The 20,891-nt window shown below is 38.8% G+C and overlaps 1 protein-coding gene across 4 annotated transcripts in view; it reads left to right on the top strand.

Annotated features, from left to right (window-relative positions):
- ERG (ETS transcription factor ERG) overlaps nucleotides 1-20,891 on the top strand; it is a 218,366-nt gene that overhangs the window by 65,289 nt on the left and 132,186 nt on the right. For all 4 annotated transcript variants that reach the window (XM_014575429.3, XM_014575421.3, XM_014575424.3 and 1 more), the window contains exon 2: nucleotides 4,045-4,132. In XM_014575429.3, coding sequence (XP_014430915.1) covers nucleotides 4,094-4,132 — 39 coding nt within the window. In that variant the 5' untranslated portion in view covers nucleotides 4,045-4,093. The remainder of the gene's footprint in view (nucleotides 1-4,044; nucleotides 4,133-20,891) is intronic.

The following is a 20,891-nucleotide window of genomic DNA, read 5'->3' as shown; positions in this document are numbered from 1 at the left end:
AAGCGGCCAGCCGCGATTATGCAAATTTCATTTTGCTTCATTTGCTATTTCATTTGTCTGCATTTGCATTACTCTCTCGAAGGAGGAATGCAATGTAGACATACCCTCTATTGCCAGAAGAAATGGACACATATAGCACACAAGTTCACTGCCCAGATTGTGCCTCTCGTTCAGTGGCTGTTAGGGGAACCCAGCCCCTCTATTCTGGTTTCCAGCCCCAAAATCCTATATCTAGTACCCAGGGTCTATATGAGCACAAACCTCCCTGTCACTCGTCTGGACTTCTTCATACCTTGTCTGTTCCAGACTTCTACTCTCTTCCCTTTTCAGCAAAACCGCTATTTCCCTAGGTCTGACAAATGCTTCCTCTTGAGTACAAATCCCTTTCTCTTCCTTGTCCCAGGCAGTGTGACTGAAGTCTCTTTTCTGCTACCAGCTTCCTGTTTTTATAGAAACCCCTACTGTTCCTGCACAAGTGACCTTCCCTTACTTAGGGCTATTTATCCTATTTATCTAAATAGCCCCCAGTTTACAGCCTAATAAGTTAATTGACCCATCTGGTTACCTTAACTCCTTTAGGATTAATCAGGCAATATGCTTGGCATAGCGACTGGAGAGAAAGCAAAGTGCAGATGCTGGCCTTTTAGGCAGTCTGTCTGTCTGGGATTATCACAGTGCAGACTGGGAAATGTGCAGCCTAGAAAGAAGGCGAGGGACAGGTGTCTCTGGCCAACAAAGGCGGTGTCTACATCTGCATTTTTGTCAGTGAATTTTTTTTTGTTGGTCAGGGGTGTGAAAATGAATGCCTTGCTTGCAGCTGGAAGAAGTTTCACTGACAAAAATGCCAGCGTGGACAGTGCTATGTCAACAGGAGTCTCTCCCACCAACATAGTTATGGCCACTTATAGGCATGACTTAATTTTGCTGGTGGGAGAGCTCTCTCTCGCTGGCATAGAGTGGCACTCTAGGAACCTTTACAGCATCACAGCTGCAGTGGTACAGCTGTGCCACTGTAAGATCTGTAATATAGATTAGAAATGCAAAAATGTGGTTAAAAATGTAACTGTGAACTGGAGTCAGCTGACAAAGGCTAGCTGCGGGTTTTTAGTGTAGAGATAGTCCAAGAAGTCTGGTGATCTTGTTCTAAAAGTCTAGGTTGAACTTCTCTAGTCTGGCACTCTGGTCCCATACCATCCATGGTCTTGCATGATTTTAGATAGCAGGATGTCCACTTATCATAGGTGTTGCCAAGGTTCCAATGGTCCCATAGAGTTTGTTTGCAGCCACCTGTCATGGCTCTCAGTGTTCTGTGCTGTTATTTAGCTCTAATTTACCTCTAAATGTCTTCTAAGACCTCAGTAAGAGGTGGAAGTATTGGTAATGCTGCTAGACAGTATTGACACCTGGGGTCCGGCAAATTCTCTAGTTTGGCACCAGTCAGGTTCCGAGGGTGTTGAACTTGAGAAGTTCAACCTGTACTAAATTGATGCCTGTTTTCCTATGTAGTATGAAGCCCTCGTATATTAATAACAGGTAAATTAGTGAACTGATAAATTTAAATTCTTTTCAAGCAGCCAAATTTTTATAAATATTTAGGAGTCTAAAGATGCAAATAGGTGCATAAAAGTGGGATTTACAAGGGGCCTAAGTGATTAATTCCTATTTAATTCAAAGTTAGGTTTAACTTTTTAAAAACTCATGAAGCAACCATCTGCATATTTAGGCACCTAAATACCTCTGAAAAATTGGCCCCAGATCTTATTTTATGAACTAAATTTGGGCAGCATTTTCTGCATAGGTAGTAAAGGAGGTGGGCAAGCTGGGCAAAACTTTTAAACAGGCTCTCTCCAGTAAAACCTGCAAAATTAACACATATCCTCTCTGGTCAGATCCATGACACGGTATTCTAACTGGGTACCTGAATAGGCAAGTTTACAGCCTAATAAGTTGGTCAGCTATTTATCATGTGTACTCCCTGTCTATGCTGCTCTATATCTCCCATTAGCTTCATTCACTATTATTCTAGTTCTGCAAGGTGCAGAACACCCAAATATCCAATTGACTTAACTAGGAATTGCACCTCCCAAGAGCAAAGTTCCTTGCAGGAAGAGGACTACAGATGTTTTCTAGTCTTATCTTTGTTAGCAATTCACAATACTTGATTAAGACTAGCTAGCTTCCTAAAACCCAAATGAAACATGCCAAAAATAGGGTGGGGGAATAATATATATTTGTATGTCTGATAACCTTCATTGTTTTTGGCTTACAAAAATATTCACTGACACAGCAAAACTCTGAATTTTTTTTGATAATTTTTCACATTTTCCCAACTGATGCAAAATGATGAACACAATGACAGAAGAACTGAAAGAAAATCTCACAGAATGCAGCAAGCACCACTCAATGCAGTTTTCTGGGATCTTACTTTTAATGTAGTATTTTCCAGTTTATACAATGCTAGTATTTAATATATGACATTTTGAGATCTCATAATTTTCATTCTGTAAAACACATTGGATAATGTTGCTGATATTTGAAAAGGGTTTTGCTGCTAAAAAAGGATTTAGGTTCATTTTTTCAATAATTAACTTTATTTTTTTAAATTGAACATCATTTTGCATTATTTGTACCAACACTTCAAATCACTGTAACAACGCATATGATCTTTTATAGCTAGCTGGGGAAATTGCACCAATGGTTCACCTACCTGGGAATTTTGCTTGTATCAGGATTTTTGAATTAGGTCTTAAAGTTTACTAACCTAATTCCCACTGATTTAAATGGAAGTAAGGTTGACTGCTTTGGGCCAGTACAGAGAAAATTCATTAAGGGCCAAAGTTTGATACTTTTAACCATAATGAATAATATCTTATTCCACAAGTGGTCCCATTGGGGCGTGGCACTATGAGTCAAGGTATCAGCCTTTGGCCATTACAAGTAAATAGAAACTCAGGGTCCAAATTATCACAATTGTAAGAACAGTATTAGCAACAATAATATCATCTTGTCACTTTAAAAGACAAAAAAAAAAGTTCAAGAATCTAAAGCAGTAGAGAGTAAATACTGGCTTGCAGGCCAGATTTGATTCACCAGGGTTAATTCTCCTGGTGGGTGGCCACTGCTGTATTTACATGTGCCTCTGCAGGTACAGGCACTTGCAGCTCCTGTTGGTTGAGGATTGCCATTACTAGCCAATGGGATCTCTGAAAAGTGGTGTCCCGGTCTGCGCTGCTTCCTTCAGCTCTCGTTGACTGGGAGTGGTGATCTATGCCCGTGGGAGCTGCAAGCACCAGTACCTGCCAAGGTGCAGGTAAATAGAGCAGTGGTGGCTCACCTGGAGCTAAATAAGAAATGGCAGATTTTCCAGTTTTTAAAGGGAAAATAGGGAAAAATTAGGTACCTTTTGCTTTAAATTAAACTTAAAACTACATTTTTGCCTTTTATTTTCTAGTTTTCTGACTACAAACCATGACTCTTAACACATAACTAATATTCTTGTTGATCAATATGTTATTTTAGATGCAACATTACTTAAAAGCATTATCTCATTAATGCTAATCAATCATCTATTAGGAATTTTAAAAGTTCTGTGTTTTAAAATGCAATGGAACTACATTATGAGCCAGAGCCTCAGCTTTTGTAGATGGGCATAGCTCTACTGAAGCGATGCTTATTTACATCAGCTGAAGACCTGCCCGAATTCTATTGCATCTAACAGGGGAAAAATAAATTTCTCGAGCAATTCTGCCTCATATTAAAAGTACCAGTCTCTTTACAGTTAGAGCCCAGTCCTGCAGTTCTTATTCATTAAGTTCAAGAGAGAATTTTCCTAAGTAAGAAACATGGGTTCAAGCTCTGATATTGCTTTCTCTTTTAAGAGATTAACCTTAGTGGTGGCTATAGAAAAAAAAAGCAATGACTTACAGCATCAGCTGTATTTGCTATAGGGAAAATGTTACTTCTTTAGAAAAGAAAATGGAGTCTTACTGAAAATAAATATAAGCATACAGGCACTTATGTGATTTTGTTTTGTTGGTTGTGCAGCTGCCTTGGGGTTTGAACTTCTGGTAAACACATTGGCCTGTTAAAGGACATGATTCAGACTGTCCCAGATCCAGCAGCTCATATCAAGGTACGTTTTCTGTTGACTGTAAGTCTTTAAATGTTCAAAAAAATGTTAAGAAGTGTAGGTTCATATTACACACCTTCTATGTGACTCTAAATTCTATCTGTTTACTGTATTGGCTTTTTCATTCTTTTATATTTGCGTGTTGTCAAATCATTCACAATATTAACTTTTTTTTTTGGTATGTGTTCCAGAGACTGAAATAGACTTCAGTTGGTCCTATCACACAGAATTTTGAGGATAAGGAGATAAGTCTCTGTGGATTATAGAACTATGCTTTTTTGGCTTAAAATTCATGATGTTCAATAACTGGAACCACCTGGAAAATACAAAGCTCTCACAGCTCACACTGTTCCGTTGAAGTAAATGGTAACACTACCATTGACTTTATGGCAGCAGGAAACTGCACATAATGTAGAAAACAAAGCAAACCAAAACACATAAAACCGAGTTGGTTCTTAGTTGTATATAAATCAAAGGGAGTTTGGCCACTCACTTCAGTGGGAGTAGGAGGTAGCCTACACTGCAACATTGCTTTTCTACATCTTGAAAATGGTAGTATTTTTTGAGCTCTACTGTGTGCATCATATTATAACCCGAAGCATTTTCTTACCTTTCTGTCACAGAACAGATAATATTTATATAAGTAGATTTACAAATGTAGCCAACTGCTGTATTATTAAGAACACTACAGTTCTGGAAATAGAACATATGAAGTACTTCATTACTTGAACCCAACAAGGTAGCATTGATTTTGAGAATACTGTATTTCTGCATATTATAATATTTTAAAGGCCTTGTTTGGGAAGAGTTTTATAACTGTTGAAGAAATGACAGATTTGCCTCCTAAAGAACACTGCTGGAACTGTCATTGTCTACTAAAGAAATGAATCTGCACCAGAGTCAAAAGCCTACTGATATTTATTTAAAACCAGTACTTCAGGACTCTGTGGTTTAGGTTAGCATTGCTCCAGCTGTTTAAAGATATCACTTGATAAATAAAATCTCTGCAGTAAGAGAAATAGGTTGATTATGTAATTTGGTGCTGAGCATATTTTAAATGAAATCAAATGTTTCTGTTGAGCTCTAGTTTTGAGTATTAAAATTATCTGGGTTTTAATTTGTATCTTAGCATTGGGTTTTGCAGTATTTGATTCAATTTCTCCTATTGCTTAGTCATATTCCTATAGTTCTGTTAGTTGTTTTTATCTTTTGTGTCGTTCCTATTCAATCAATTGAAAAATACTAGTCAGCAGCCACAATATAGAAGAGCTACACTTCTGAAATACATTTTTATTGAATTGTAAGTTGAAACAAAAACGTATAACTAATATCAATAGAAATTGCTAATTTTTCCTATAAGAAAGACAAGAATGACAAACGGGCTATGGGAAAAGGAACTTTTCATGGTTTTCTTACGTTGAGATGTTTTTAAGGAATATGAGCCATAAAATATTAATGTGCATAATATGCTGATATGAAAATAGTAACAATTCAAATGTTTTAAGGCAGCAAACATATTTTTGCAGAGTGTTGGTATTTTTAGAGCCAAAGATAACACCAAAAAGAACTGACTTTCACATATTTTGCCAAAAATGGCATGAGAAGCAGTTTTTTTCACAGTGGGAATTGAATTTCAAAAAGGTGGGAGGTGCGGTGGGGTAATATTTGTGTGTGACTTTTGTGGCAAGTCTAATAATGAATGCTTCTGACAAGCTGGCAATAGCAATCAACCATTTTTCCTGAGTGTATAAAAACACAAGGATAGGTCCTGCATCTTCCAGCAGTAGTTACTAGGCTTTTTATAAACTAAATTTGAACCAGGCCTGAGATATGTCCATATCCAACTGTGTTCCAAAAAACACTTACTACAGACACAGAAGACTTATGAGTTATTCTGTCAACATAGTACTGCTGAGCAAGCAAACTGTTTACTTATAAGAATAAGAAGTAGAGTCTGTTTGCAGCAGCAAAATATGCAGAAATTGGTTATATATTAAAATTTGGGCAAGTGTTTTAGCCAATTCATGTGCTTATCATGTGAATGAAATCAGTACTAGACAAATAAACTTCAGATCCAGCACATTAATATTGTAAATTACTTTTGTATAAACATATTCGCCAAAAAGAATTAGGGGATGATCCATTGATTAAGACTTTAGCAGTGAACTAGATGAATTACCTAAAATATGTCACCGAGAACAATTATGTGTTGCCAGGAAAATGAAATAATTGGACTAATATTTCTTTATAGCTCTTTTTTTTTTCAGGACACTACAGTAATTTGGTATCAGTTTAGTAATTCATATGACATTGTTTAGTTGTAACTATTACTTTACCTTACTAAATGTGAATATGTTTGACCTTTTTGAATATTTGTAGATCATAGAATCATAGAATCATAGGACAGGAAGGGACCTCGAGAGGTCATCGAGTCCAGCCCCCCGCCCTCAAGGCAGGACCAAGCTCCGTCTACACCATCCCTGACAGATGTCTATCTAACCTGTTCTTAAATATCTCCAGAGAGGGAGATTCCACCACCTCCCTTGGCAATTTATTCCAATATTTGACCACCCTGACAGTTAGGAATTTTTTCCTAATGTCCAATCTAAACCTCCCTTGCTGCGCTTTAAGCCCATTACTCCTTGTCCTGTCCTCAGAAACCAAGAGGAACAAATTTTTTCCTTCCTCTTTGTGACACCCTTTTAGATATTTGAAAACTGCTATCATGTCCCCCCTTAATCTTCTTTTTTCCAAACTAAACAAGCCCAGTTCATGAAGCCTGGCTTCATAGGTCATGTTCTCTAGACCTTTAATCATTCTTGTCGCTCTTCTCTGTACCCTTTCCAATTTCTCCACATCTTTCTTGAAATGTGGCGCCCAGAACTGGACACAGTACTCCAGCTGAGGCCTAACTAGTGCAGAGTAGAGCGGCAGAATGACTTCACGAGTTTTGCTTACAACACACCTGTTGATACAACCTAGAATCATATTTGCTTTTTTTGCAACAGCATCACACTGTTGACTCATATTCAACTTGTGGTCCACTATGACCCCTAGATCCCTTTCCGCCATGCTCCTTCCTAGATAGTCGCTTCCCATCTTGTATGTATGGAACTGATTGTTCCTTCCTAAGTGGAGCACTTTGCATTTCTCTTTATTAAACTTCATCCTGTTTACCTCTGACCATTTCTCTAACTTGCTAAGGTCATTTTGAATTATGTCCCTATCCTCCAAAGAAGTTGCAACCCCACCCAGTTTGGTATCATCTGCAAACTTAATAAGCGTACTCTCTACCCCAATATCTACATCATTGATGAAGATATTGAACAGTACGGGTCCCAAAACAGACCCTTGCGGAACTCCACTTGTTATCCAGCAGGATTTAGCACCGTTAACAACAACTCTCTGACTACGGTTATCCAGCCAATTATGCACCAACCTTATCGTGGCCCTATCTAAGTTATATTTGCCTAGTTTATCAATAAGAATATCATGCGAGACCGTATCAAATGCCTTACTAAAGTCTAGGTATATGACATCCACCGCTTCTCCCTTATCCACAAGACTCGTTATCCTATCAAAGAAAGCTATCAGATTAGTTTGGCATGACTTGTTCTTCACAAACCCATGCTGGCTATTCCCTATCACTTTATTACCTTCCAAGTGTTTGCATATGATTTCCTTAATTACCTGCTCCATTATCTTCCCTGGGACAGACGTTAAACTGACCGGTCTGTAGTTTCCTGGGTTGTTCTTATTCCCCTTTTTATAGATGGGCACAATATTTGCCCTTTTCCAGTCTTCTGGAATCTCCCCTGTCTTCCATGATTTTTCAAAGATCATAGCAAAAGGCTCAGATACCTCCTCTATCAGCTCCTTGAGTATCCTGGGATGCATTTCATCAGGACCTGGTGACTTGCTGACATCTAACTTTCCTAAGTGATTTTTAACTTGTTCTTTGTGTATCCTATCTTCTAAACTTACCCTCTCTCTGCTTGTATTCACTATGTTAGGCACACCTCCAGACTTCTCGGTGAAGACCGAAACAAAGAAGTCATTGAGCATCTCCGCCATTTCCAAGTTTCCTGTTACTGCTTCTCCCTCCTCACTGAGCAGTGGGCCTACCCTGTCCTTGGTCTTCCTCTTGCTTCTAATGTATTTATAAAAGGTCTTCTTTTTTCCCTTTATGCCTGTACCTAGTTTGATCTCATTTTGTGCCTTTGCCTTTCTAATCTTGCCCCTGCATTCCCATGTTGCTTGCCTAGATTCATCCTTTGTTATTTGTCCTAGTTTCCATTTTTTATAGGACTCCTTTTTTATTTTGAGATCATGCAAGATCTCCTTGTTAAGCCAAGCTGGTCTTTTGTTATATTTTCTATCTTTCCTACACAGGAAATACTTCCAACTCTCCTCAGTTGTTTTCCCCTTCAGTCTTGCTTCCCATGGGACCTTACCTACAAGTTCTCTGAGCTTATCAAAATCTGCCTTCCTGAAATCCATTACCTCAATTGTGCTGGTCTCCCTTCTACCTTTCCTTAAGATCATGAACTCTATTATTTCATGATCACTGTCCCCCATACTGTCTTCCACTTTCAAGTACTCAACTAGTTCCTCCCTATTTGTTAAAATCAAATCCAGAACAGCTTCTCCTCTGGTAGCTTTTTCAACCTTCTGAAACAGAAAGTTGTCTCCAATGCAGTCCAGAAACTTATTGGATAGCCTTGCCCCGCTGTGTTAGTTTCCCAACATATGTCTGGATAGTTGAAGTCCCCCATCACTACTACAAGGTGGGTGAATAACTGGTTGGAAAACTGTTCCCAGAGAGTCATTATCAGTGGTTCACAATGAAGCTGGAAGGTCATATCAAGTGGGGTTCTCAAGGGATTGATCCTGATTCTTTTTAATATCTTTATCAATGATTTAGATAATGCCATAGAGAGTTATAAAGTTTGTGGATGATACCAAGCTGGGAGAGGGTGCGAGCAGGGATGTGGGGCTGGAGCAGCTCTCTATCTGCTATGGGCAGAGGACTGCTCTAGCCCCGCAGGGCCCACCACGGACAGAGTTGCTTCAGTCCAGCCACAGCAGCCCCAGCCTGTGACAGGCCCTGGTACACCACAGGCAGAGGTACTACTCTGGCCAGATTGGAACAGCCACTGCTTGTGTATGTGTGTGTGGGGATGCTCCAGCCCAGCCACAGTAGCATTCCCACTCATCCCCTTTTATTGGTTAACTGATAAAACGCAAAATTTAACCGGTTAACCAATTAAATGGGATTTCACATCCATAGTTGCAAGTGTTTTGGAGGATAGGATTAAAATTCAAAATAATCTGGATGAAATGGAGAAATAGTATGAAGTAAATAGGATGAAATTTGGTAAGGACAAATGCGAAATACTCCATCTAGGAAAGAACAATCAATTGAACATATACAAAATGGGAAATGTCTGCCTAGGAAGGAGTACTGCAGAAAGGGATGTGGAGGTCATAATGGATCATAAGCTAAATATGAGTCAAACTTGCAGCAGTGTTCCAAGAAAAGCAAACATCATTCTAGGATGTATTAGCAAGATACTTATAATCAAGACATGAGTAGTATTCTTCCACTCTACTCAGTGCTGATACAGCCTCAGTTGTAGCTTTCTGTCTGGTTCTGAGCTCCCACATTTTAGGAAAAATATGCAGAAATTGGAGAACGTGCAGAGAACAAAAGAAGTGACTGAAGGTTTAAAAAACAACCCATGAGGGAAGATTTGAAAAAAACTGGGTTTGTGTAGTCTGGAAAAGACAAGGGGGACATGACAACAGCTTTCAAGTACTTAAAAGGTTAATACAAGGAGAAGGGGAAAAAATCTGTTCTTCTTAATCTTGGAGGACAGGACAAGAAGTGATGGGTTTAAATTGCAACATGGGAGGTTTAGATTTGACATTAGCATAAACTTCTTGTCAGGGTGGTTAACCCCTGGAATAAATTGCCTAGGAAGATTGTGGAATCCCCATCATTAGAGATTTTTTTAAGAGCAGTTAGACAAACACTTATCAGAAATGGTCTAGATAATACTTAGTCATGCTATGAGTAGAGGGGACTGGATTAGATGATGTGTTGAGGTCCTTTCCAGTATTGAAATTCTATGCTTCCATGATTATTGTGCTTTACAAAGAGAACTGAGGAGTGCCTGGCCCCAAAACCCAAATACCATCAAACTTTGGGAATGTTTTAAATCTGAATCTTAGTCTGGATCCAGATTGTGCATTTTATACCCACTTCTTATGAATGTTAAGATTTAAAATTATACAGCCTGACTGAAGCATTTATAATTTTCATTTTTCATTATTTTCCTGTTCATTTTCAAAGTGCAGTTGCCCCTAAATCGCAATTTTGTGTTTTCATTCAAAATCATTTGTCAGGAAGGAAAAGAGAAGAATAATTTATGTGGACCATGTACTATGAAAATATTCAGTTCTATCTTAGAGCACACAGAGAGGATGAATGACTTGAAATGTTTGGCCCTGATCCTGCAAACAATTATACCTGTGCTTAAGCTCTGTGCATGTAAACAGTCCCATTACAGTCAATGGGACAAAACTCATATGTGTAAAATGAATCACGTTCCTAACATAACTGGGTCCTTAGTTTGTCATTTAGACAGTGTTGTTACTAGCAAATAAGTAGTGCTTAAACTAGTCACACGAGCAATAAACAGTACAGATGTGTATTTGATTTAAAATGAGATATAACAATTTTTATGATTCAAAAAGCTTCAATTAATACAAAGACATTCATGTTGGACAGTTATTTGTAGAGTTTTTGATTTGCCCAATGTCTTGAGGTACCATGTTCAAGTGTTTATGACAAAGTTTGAATGCTCTGACTCTTCCAAAATAGTTTTACTGTAGGAGGATTGTGTGCTAAAAAGATGATGACATCCAATATGGTTGGAAACATCACAGATTTCCTTTATGTTTTATTCCTGGCAGAGGAGTACTGTTTTAAGCTGGGTCTGTAAAGAATTAGATCCAAAATATGATATAAAAATGATTTTGTCCCTGGTGCCACATAATAAAGATGTGCTTTGGGATTAGCAGAATATTAGGATTGAGCATCTTCAGCTGAGTCTGAAGACTAGCAGTGCAGCCTTCAGGCAGTTTAATGATTTTAGCTGGGTGGGTAGGATAGTCTGATTGTCCAGCCCTCCTCTCATTAGTTGAAGGGAACCAGCAGGCCTGCTTTTAAGCTCAGCAATTGATGACTGCTTAATGGTTTGTTTGACATCTGTGATTGTGTTTGTTCTTGTCCTGCATTACCTCTTGTCTTGCTCTGGTCCTTCACCAGCCGTTGCTCCTATCCTGATCCTGAGTCTAGCTCTGATCTTTGGCTCTCATTCCTGATGGTGGTTCTGACTGTTGGCTCTGGTTTCCAGCTCCCTTGGCCTGTTTCTAATTATGGAGCTGGAGTGCCAATGCTCAAGCCTGACACAGAAGGGTTCACACTCAACCAAAAGTTCCTTTGTGCCATATGTGTTAAGGGTCAAATCCAGAAAAGACACTATTAGTATTTGCTGTATATGGAGGGTGATCAATGAAAACATGGAATTCCTTTTTTTCCCCCTAGGAAGCAGAGTCTTTGCTTTTGGTGTGCTTGTTTTTCCTTCAGGATAAGTGGATAGCACACAGTTTAGCACTTAAGGGCGGAGAAGCTAAACAAGGAGCCAAGTAAGGTTTTTTTTTAAAAAGATTTTTAACTTAACAGTATATCTATTCATATCCAAAAGAGAGGTTATGAATGTTTTCAGAAAGGTCAGAGCTCAACTTACTTCTTTGCAAGGGCAAGTTTAATTGCCATTTAAATAGGTTTTTACTTGACTATTTTGCTCTACTATTCATTAAAAACAAATACTTGTAACAGTAATCATAGCTACACATCATTCAAATGCTACTTCAGATGAACATGGTGTATTTTTAAAGGAACATACTTATAAAACACCAATAATTAAAAGTTATATTTTTAAAAGCCAAATTCTGTTTTCAGAAACTTGGCCTGTAAATGTCTGGTGTTTTTCTGTTTGCCTGGATATGATCCATTCAACATGTTTAAATGTTGTGGAAGAATTTTTGGAGTCATATTTCAAGAAAGATAGTTAAGTTCTCTCTTTCCTGCAGTATCCTCTAATTTGGATCCCTTCCTTGATTTTCTGAGGACAGAAGTTACAGATATGTAATAATGGAGTTACTCAATTTATTGAGATAGATCCCATATGATGTAAATGGGGTCAGAGCCACTGAAGTCAGAGCAAGGTTGACTTACATCAGCTGAAGGTTTGGCCCATGTATGTCTATGTGGTTCAAAAAATATATATATTTTTTTTGGTGGATGACAAAACAAGAATAGAGGGATAAATTTCTTTGGGGAGACGTTTATTTTTGATGTTTTGTTCTGGGGACTTTTGAGCTGTGATGTGCAGAGTCATCATTGTCAGTGAATCCTACACCTGATATCTGAAAAGTTACAGAGTAGTAGAGACATGTTGATTTTACTCTGTGTTTTTACATTTCAGAAGCTGAAGAGAAATGTAATGCTTCATCTTGTAGGTCAAAGGTGTCGCTTTTTTTGGAGACTTGTGAAGAAACATTCTATATCATGAGCCACATTCTGCAGGCATACATTTGTGCAACCACACTGGTTTTATAGGTGTAACTGGGAAGAAACTTTGGCTCACTGTATCCATGGCATTGGAGTTATACCTTTGAAAGCCGTGCTCTACTATTACAATGAAAGCAAAGAGAATTTTTCAGAAGAAATCAGAACATTTTGAAAATTAATCCAAACTTTGAAACCTGGTAGGAAGACTTAACCTAAGTTGAATAGGAGTTCCATGAAGGATTTTAGTGAGATGTAGTGTACAGTTATCACAGGCAATAATTTGCTACCTTCAGCTCAATATAATATAAAATAATTGCTCCTGCCAATTATTAATACATTATTCCTGAATGTAGGGACTAATGATAAGTTAATGGGCATCACACATGGAAAAGTCTTGTGTGAGAGCTTACAGTTAGCCTTTTATGCAAACATTAATGTTTATCTTGGAAACAATGTTTCTATTTTTTGTGCTATTTTTACTAGTGGTATAATGAGTCAGTTTTAAATCTTCTAACTCTCTTTCTAATGCTGCTAACCAGATCACAGTTGTTGTGCCTTTATTGTTCATAAACTGATTTTTTTCTTCAAATGTTTGAATGATATTGATGGTTTATTCGGAGTGCTCATAAAAGGAAGAGATATTGCCATGTTTAATAGTGAATGTGGGTGAAGTACAATATTGACAGTGGTTCATAATTTGGTTCATTCATGTGACTCCTAGTCTGGTGATGGTAAAGTCTGGAACATTATCCCTCTACTGTACCTCAGAAGGAGGTATCTTACATGTTAGTTATTTACATGTAACTAACCTGTCAATATACCATTCCAGACAAACTGTGTGTCTCATCCTCTTCTAATGCATAGCCACACAGAGGATGACAACCGGCTACAGTTTTCAGTAACAGCATTAGCTCACATGACAAGGGATTTGCTTTCAATCTAAGGTTCAACCCTGCTGATGACCCATGTGGATATCAGTATGGATCCACATGACAGAAATTCTGTTGTTGTTTTTTTAAGTTTGCTTCTCTACAAATGTAAGAAATCACACACACATAAGTTAAAAAATATTATGGTTACAAAGTCAAGCAATCAAAAGTTTGCAAATGCCATAATTAAGGCTGGGTGGGGCCCTGTGGGCAACCTAGGCAGTGGAATGTCTAGTCTGAAATGCCACTGCATTAGGGCTCCAAGCAGCTTTATAGATGTGGGCTGGCTTCAGGATTTAGGCAGCTTTGCACATGGCTACTGGCAGAAACTCAGGCATCTACAGGATTAACAGAAGCTTAGCAGTGTTTTTGAGAATGTGTTTGGCACCTAAGCATTAGATGTGGGTACTTAAGGTGAATCTAAGTCTTACCCCTTCATTTGCAACTTCACAAACCCCTTAGTTTAGTTCTGTGCTGTCATTTGCCTTGGGCAGTCCCTCTGTTGTTTCCAGTTATCTTTACTACATAAAGGAGGCTCAATTATTTTTCCTATTGACTTTAACAAGGTGTGTTATTGTCTTTGGATTATAGACAGATTTAATAGTAGTCATTAGCACCTGCCCTCATAACAGTAAGGTTTTGTGAGAGATTGAAATCTGCTATTTCAAATTCAGTAAAAATATTATTTTAAGTGAGATGTTGTTGCTCAATGAAATACATGTTAAGATTATTGCATGATGAACTAACAGAATTTTTGTTTCACCATACCCTTATCTTGGGTATAAATTTTCTATCAGGAATCAGTATTCTGATAAAGGAAATAGATGCGAATAATGCCCTCTAAAAATTTAACATAACTTCTGAATTCAGTGCTCAGTTTAAAACCCTTAATACTAGGGATCTTACTTATAAAGACTATGATGTAGTATATTTGTTTTAATCAAGAGCTAATAAACAGATCTGCATGCATAGGTATCTTACAACTCTCCAACAGGGAACATTTAGATACAGGAGATACTATTGGTCCCTGAAGATAGCCATTCTCTTAATTCACATTAGGGACCTGGTCCTCTAAACCTATGCTCACATGAATAGACTTTACTCAGGCTCATGGCTGTTTTGAAATCAATAAAATTGCTCAAGTCAGCGGTCGTTGTTCAGGAGCTCGTCTATCATTACAAAGTGTAAAAGTCTTTACTCTCAAAAGCACAAAGCACTGACATCATGCGCACAATGGAAGAAAAATGGGATCTAAACAGAGACCTGATTAGAAGGGAATGCACTAAGGCTATATCTACAATAGCAGCTGAGAGATGTAACTTCCAGCATGGGTAGATACATGCACTAACTGTGCTCTGGCTATTACACTAAAAAATAGCTGTGGCTGCAGCAACACTTGCAGTAGCTTGGGCTAGTCTCCCAACAGCAATCCCACCCAACTCCCTGGGTACATACTTGAGCAGCTGCCATGCAATGGAGTGCACCCACATTACTTTTTGTTAGCACTCAAGCCCCAGCAAATCTAGCATCTATGCACCTCCCTGTTTCTGTGCCAACATGCTGTAAGGGGCTGATCCAAAATCAATCAAGGTCAAGGGAAAAATAAGATCAGGCTTCAAGTGCAGAGCAATTAAATTTAATTGGAGAATCTAAACAGAGAAGTGAACTTTTGTCAGTAAACAGCTTAATTTGCATTTACAGCATCAGAACACTAGTTACACTTTTAAAATTCTCTCCCTTAACTGTCTTACAACCTTCTAGCCAATCAAATAGCAGAATATGATGCTTCTCTGCAGACATCATTAACTCTGAGGAAAATATACTTTAATTGATTACATAATTATTATACACAAAATAAGTGCTGACAATAGAAGCAATTAATTATATAATTAAACGTTTAACCCCAAGACTGATTTTTAACTTGCTAATTACTTAAAATGAAAATGGGAGTAATTTTACCAATAGCATCGAATAAGTGCCTTAATTTTAAATATGGAGTAAAAAATAGATGCCAAAATGTGTAAGATTTCAGGCAAGTACAGAAGTGGAACTAAAATGAATAAGCATTCCTCACTTGACCGGAGTCTTCTAATTGGGAAGAACTTAAATATGTGTAGTAGGAGAACTTGGAAGTACATAGTTATCTCTAGATTCCTCTCTGAGAAGGAAGCATTTATAAACAACCTTTCAAAATAAGTGCAAGTCCTGAACTGAGGCAGAAATCTGATGTTGTACCTCGTGATGATTTGAAACCTTTATTTTTGAGAGACCACCCACCGTCTCACCTAGTTACAATCAGAAGAGATGAGTCCCCATTAATTCAAAATAGAGTGGGGGTCCCATGGGGGATCATTGTTTCTGAGGGGCTTTCAGCTCTGCTACAGTCTTCCTCCTGATACAAAATTGCCCTGATCTGAAATCACTCTTGTCTGATGGCCTTCAAGGCACACTGCAAGGAACATCTATTACATGGGCTGTTTTGAAGGTTGGGCTTTGATGAGGGTTAGCTCTGCAGGAGATAGGGAGTTTTGTGTTATTTTGACAGTATGATTGAGTTTGTCTTTGTAACTTATGGCAATGGTGCCCCATTTTACTTTGTATAAAAATCTTTAAGAACTAAAATTGATACACAGTAATATTTATCCATTTGACTGGATTCATATTCATCTATTAGACTGGTTGTCCTGCCTCATGCTTTAACATGAATTATATAATGGTGCTATTGCCAATTGATACAGAAATAAGCCCTCCTATTAAGTTGCCAGCAGCTACCCCCTATAAACGTTTTAAAAAACCTTCCACCATGTCTTCTTTTAAAATAAAAGCAGAAGGGAAAAAATCCACTTCAATAGGTATATCTGTTTGAAGAACTAGTGACGTTAAGAAGGTTATAATACAAGTTAACAGTCATGCAACAAAACTATATGGAATCCCATTAGTAGGCATGGAATAAATGAATCATGTTCTATAAAGACTAGAGCTGACAGAATAATGCAGAGTGGATTGCTGATGAGATGGCTTTTTAGGGGTATCACACTTGTGGGGGCAAGTGGAGTTTTGTGTTTTGCTGGCAATGTATGATGGGGCACCTAGAGCTTTACAAATAATTCTTTTGTATAAATCTAAAGAAATTATAACATCTGGTGAATTTAGCTTCTTTTTCTGTTTGTACAATATTTGTGAGCTGAGAATAGCATTCTTGAATTTCTTTCTTAACTGTGAACAGTTCATTCCAAGTATATAATGTTTAGTATTTGAAATTTGTGTTGTGTTTAGTGTGAGGTGATTATTTTTTTTAGTGAAATTTGCTAAAAATAATGCATTATCTCAGGGCACAGAAACTTTCATAGAGTTGGGTCAAATTCAGCTAATAGTTCCAAGTTAAAAAACACCTAAACACACTGAATATAAACATGTCAGAAACATTGAAATGATTTGTTTAAAAATGTCAAACACTGGAAATGTTTTATTCTTTTTATTTCTATTTGTATCTTTGTTTCATTGAGGAAAAAACATAAACATTTCAAAATAAAGAAAGTATTTGCTTAGCTCCAGTTGTGTAGTTTGTCCCTGGTTAGATAAATCACATGGGCTGTGTCTACACTGGGCCACTTATTCCGGAAAATCAGCCGCTTTTCCGGAATAAGCTGTGAGCTGTCTACACTGGCCCTTGAATTTCCGGAAAAGCAATGACGCTCTACTGTACAAAATCAGCCGCTATTCCGGAAAAACTATTCTGCTCCTGCTCGGGCATAAGTCCTTATTCCGGAACACTGTTCCGGAAAAGGGCCAGTGTAGACAGCCCAGTAGTCTTTTCCGGAAAAAAGCCCCGATCGCGAAAATGGCGATCGGGGCTCTTTTCCAGAAAAGCGTGTCTACATTGGCCACAGACGCTTTTCCGGAAAAAGGGCTTTTCCGGAAAAGCAGCCTGCCAATGTAGACGCTCTTTTTCCGGAAAAACTGCAAACGGAATAGTATTCCGTTTTAAGCAGTTCCGGAAATTCATGCCAGTGTAGACACAGCCATAGTGTATTTCTTTCCCTTAGCTGGATGAGCATGAAATCTTCGTGTGTGCAAATTTCAAAACTGATTTCTGTCAATGGACTTTGCATTTTATACATGGATCTTAGGAACATATATAATGTATAATGTATATGATTTTGTAATTCCATGATTTTATGGAAGAAAATAATCATCAAAGATAAAGTTTGCAGGTGAAAATGCAAAGTGGTAAATAATGGGGCCTGGGGTTGTGTGGGGATTGCAGGAATTGGGGAAGGGGTTTGGAGATATGGGAGGTTCAGCGTAGGGGTATGTGAGGATATGAGAGTCAGGTGTTGGATGGTGTTGGGAGCTCAGGGCAGGGGGCTGAAAGTGTGAGTGGGGGTGCAGGAGTCAGAATTTGGGCATGAGGAAGGGCTTAGGGCAAGGGTTTGTGGTGGGGGAGGATGCTGGAGTCAGGATTAGGAGGTGAGGAACAGCTCAGGGAAAGGGGCTGAGGTGTCTGTGTGGTGCAGGAGTCAGGGTTGGGAATTGAGGAGGGGTTTAAGGGAGGGGGCTGGGGCTGTGGGGAGTGCAGGAGCTGGCAGGGGCCACATTGGCCAGGTGGTGACTTTTCATGGCTGGTCGCAGTGGGGGTTGTGCTTTGCAGGGGCCACACTGTATAGTCAGTGGCTCTCCAGAGCTGGCTGCGGAAGTCTGTGCAGGCCAGGTGGCAGCATCCAAGGGCTAGCTGGAGCAGGGCCCATCAATCTGGGTGATAAGCAGGAAGCTTACCTCCACCTCTGACCCTGCTGCTTCAATAGGTTTGTAGATGCCCCAGTCCCCATATCTGGCTCCTTGCTTCTCCCCTGTGGTCATTACACACAGTATAACCATCTCTGCTAGCAGCCCCCTCCTTTTCCATGTTATGGAAAACAATCACATTCCAGGCACATCCCTTTGCCTAGGCACAACCAAACCCTTACCTCTAAGTTAGAATAAGAGAAAGCTGTTTGCCAAATTTGATGATCCTAATTCTTACCATTTAGGAGGAGTTCTTGGACAAACAGACGGAAGGCCAGACTTGCTCAAACAAACTCTCTCAAATTTATAGTAGACCATTATTTTATTTCTATAGCTGAAGCATATAGGGACCACAGACATGGACTAGGACCCAACCGTGTTAGGTGCTTTACAAAAGCAGAACAGAAAAAAAGGCTCTTACTGCCCCAAGGAGTATATCGTCTACGTATGAGAAAAGAGACAACAGATGGAGACAGATTACTGTGGAGAACTGGAAAACAATGGAACAAGATAACTGTACACTTGCAAAGTTTTTTCACTGACAGTTTGAGTGGTGATAGAAAAGCATTGGTTTGTGCTCACATTGTCTTCCACAGGCATCAGAGTGCATTCACATATGCAGCACTCGCATCACTGATGAGAAGAGAGCACCGTGGTCATTATCCCACTGTGCACCACTCCAAGACACAAAGCAAATCAGTAGTGTGGCAGGGGATATGTGTGTGCATATGTATGTGTTACAGCTGTCGGACACAACCACTCCTGAGGCGGGGGAAAGAGGAGATCCCAATCTCAGCCGTTGCCTCCCTCCCTGATTTTGCACAGCGCATTCTGTCTGTAGGTGTCTGCTCGCATTGTGGGAGGCAGCAGGAGCATTCCATATTAGTGATTTGTTTTGTGTCCAGGAGCAGCGGCAGCACTGGCTGTCAGCATAGAGCTAAAAGGGAGGGGCACATACCTGCAGACTGGACTGCTGAGTTTCAAAGAGCAGACATTCCTGCTGTGTATTGTAGGACAGTTCCAAAGAGCAATTAGACTGGTAAAAACAAAAAGTCTTCACTAGCATATCAGCGCAAACGCATCAATGCAAAAAGTAAAAAGACTCTCATTGTGGTGGTTATATTTTTGCGCTGAAACTATGGATTTCCAGTGAAGATGCTAGAGTGGCTTTTGTACAAAAATTTGCCTTTTTGTGCTAAAACTGGCAAGTGTAGACTTAGAGACGTGTTTTTAATCCTTGTTCATTTGTGGACCCCTAACAATTTTCCAATTGGGGTATGACCCTGCAGACTCCTAAGGTTCCATGAACCACAGGTTGAAAACCACTGGATCAGCAGAAGTTTCCAGTTATTCTAGTATAATTATACAGGTATAGTTAAAGCGCTATAGTTATGTTGACTGTGTGTATACTTTTATTCCAGTATGAGTAGCTATTTTCAGCTTATTTTACATCACTTCCAAAATTATATAAAATAAGATGGAGAAAGTTCATCTTGTACCTGAATAAGAGCATCCATATAGCGAGTTACATCAATATTAACTATAGTGCTTTAACTTTATCTTATACCAGAGTAACTTTCCTGTGCAGACTAGCCTATGTAAACAAATGTGCTTCCTTGAGCTACTAATTCATTCCTCTCTTTCCACTGAATCTACCTAATTTTTCCCTTGTGAAGCCTGCAGATGTAACGATGAAGAACAGTATCCAAGATTAGTATTTTAAGATATTTCACAACTTATAGATTCATTTGTCTTCAGAGTTTTTTGAAAACACATTTTACTTACAGCTCTCATAGGATCACAAATCATGAGCCATTTCCCAATTAAATAGACCTGTCAAATCTGAGGAAACAATAAGGGCTGGTATAAAAAGTGAAAAATATTAATTATTAAGAAACAAAGACAGAGTTCTTTTTAAACTTAAAAACCTAGTAAACAGGTAGGAGACCTATATCCCAGCAAATGCCCTTGATGTCTTCCTTTCCAGTGGTAATCCCTATTCTTTTGAAAAGCTAATAAAAATGGTGTATGAAAGAAATTCCTGGGGCTATGTGGAACTCACCCTCCTAAGGAGAGAGCCAGATGTGCCAGTTAATAATCCAGCAAACATCCAAAGTAAGGGTAGGGATCACTTGGTATCACCTAAGCCAGACAACCAGACATTGTATAGAGAGAATGCAATATTGCAGGCTGGGCACATTCACACCAGAGACATGTGCAGCCTTTTTTTTTTTTTTTTTTTTAATAAAGAGGGGACAGACAGTCAGAGATGGAGACAGAGACAGTATGTCTGTTCTGAGGAGCAGCAAAGTAGCAAGCACACTCTTCCACATGTGCATTAGTCTGTCAGTGTGCATTCTGTTATCCAGATGTTGGGATGAATCCTATGGCAAGGACTGTGAGGGGA

Source organism: Pelodiscus sinensis, chromosome 1, assembly GCF_049634645.1.
Source record: "Pelodiscus sinensis isolate JC-2024 chromosome 1, ASM4963464v1, whole genome shotgun sequence".
NCBI lineage: Eukaryota > Metazoa > Chordata > Testudines > Trionychidae > Pelodiscus > Pelodiscus sinensis.
Note: the sequence above shows the minus strand (reverse complement) of the source record. Positions and strands in the feature narration are given on the sequence as shown.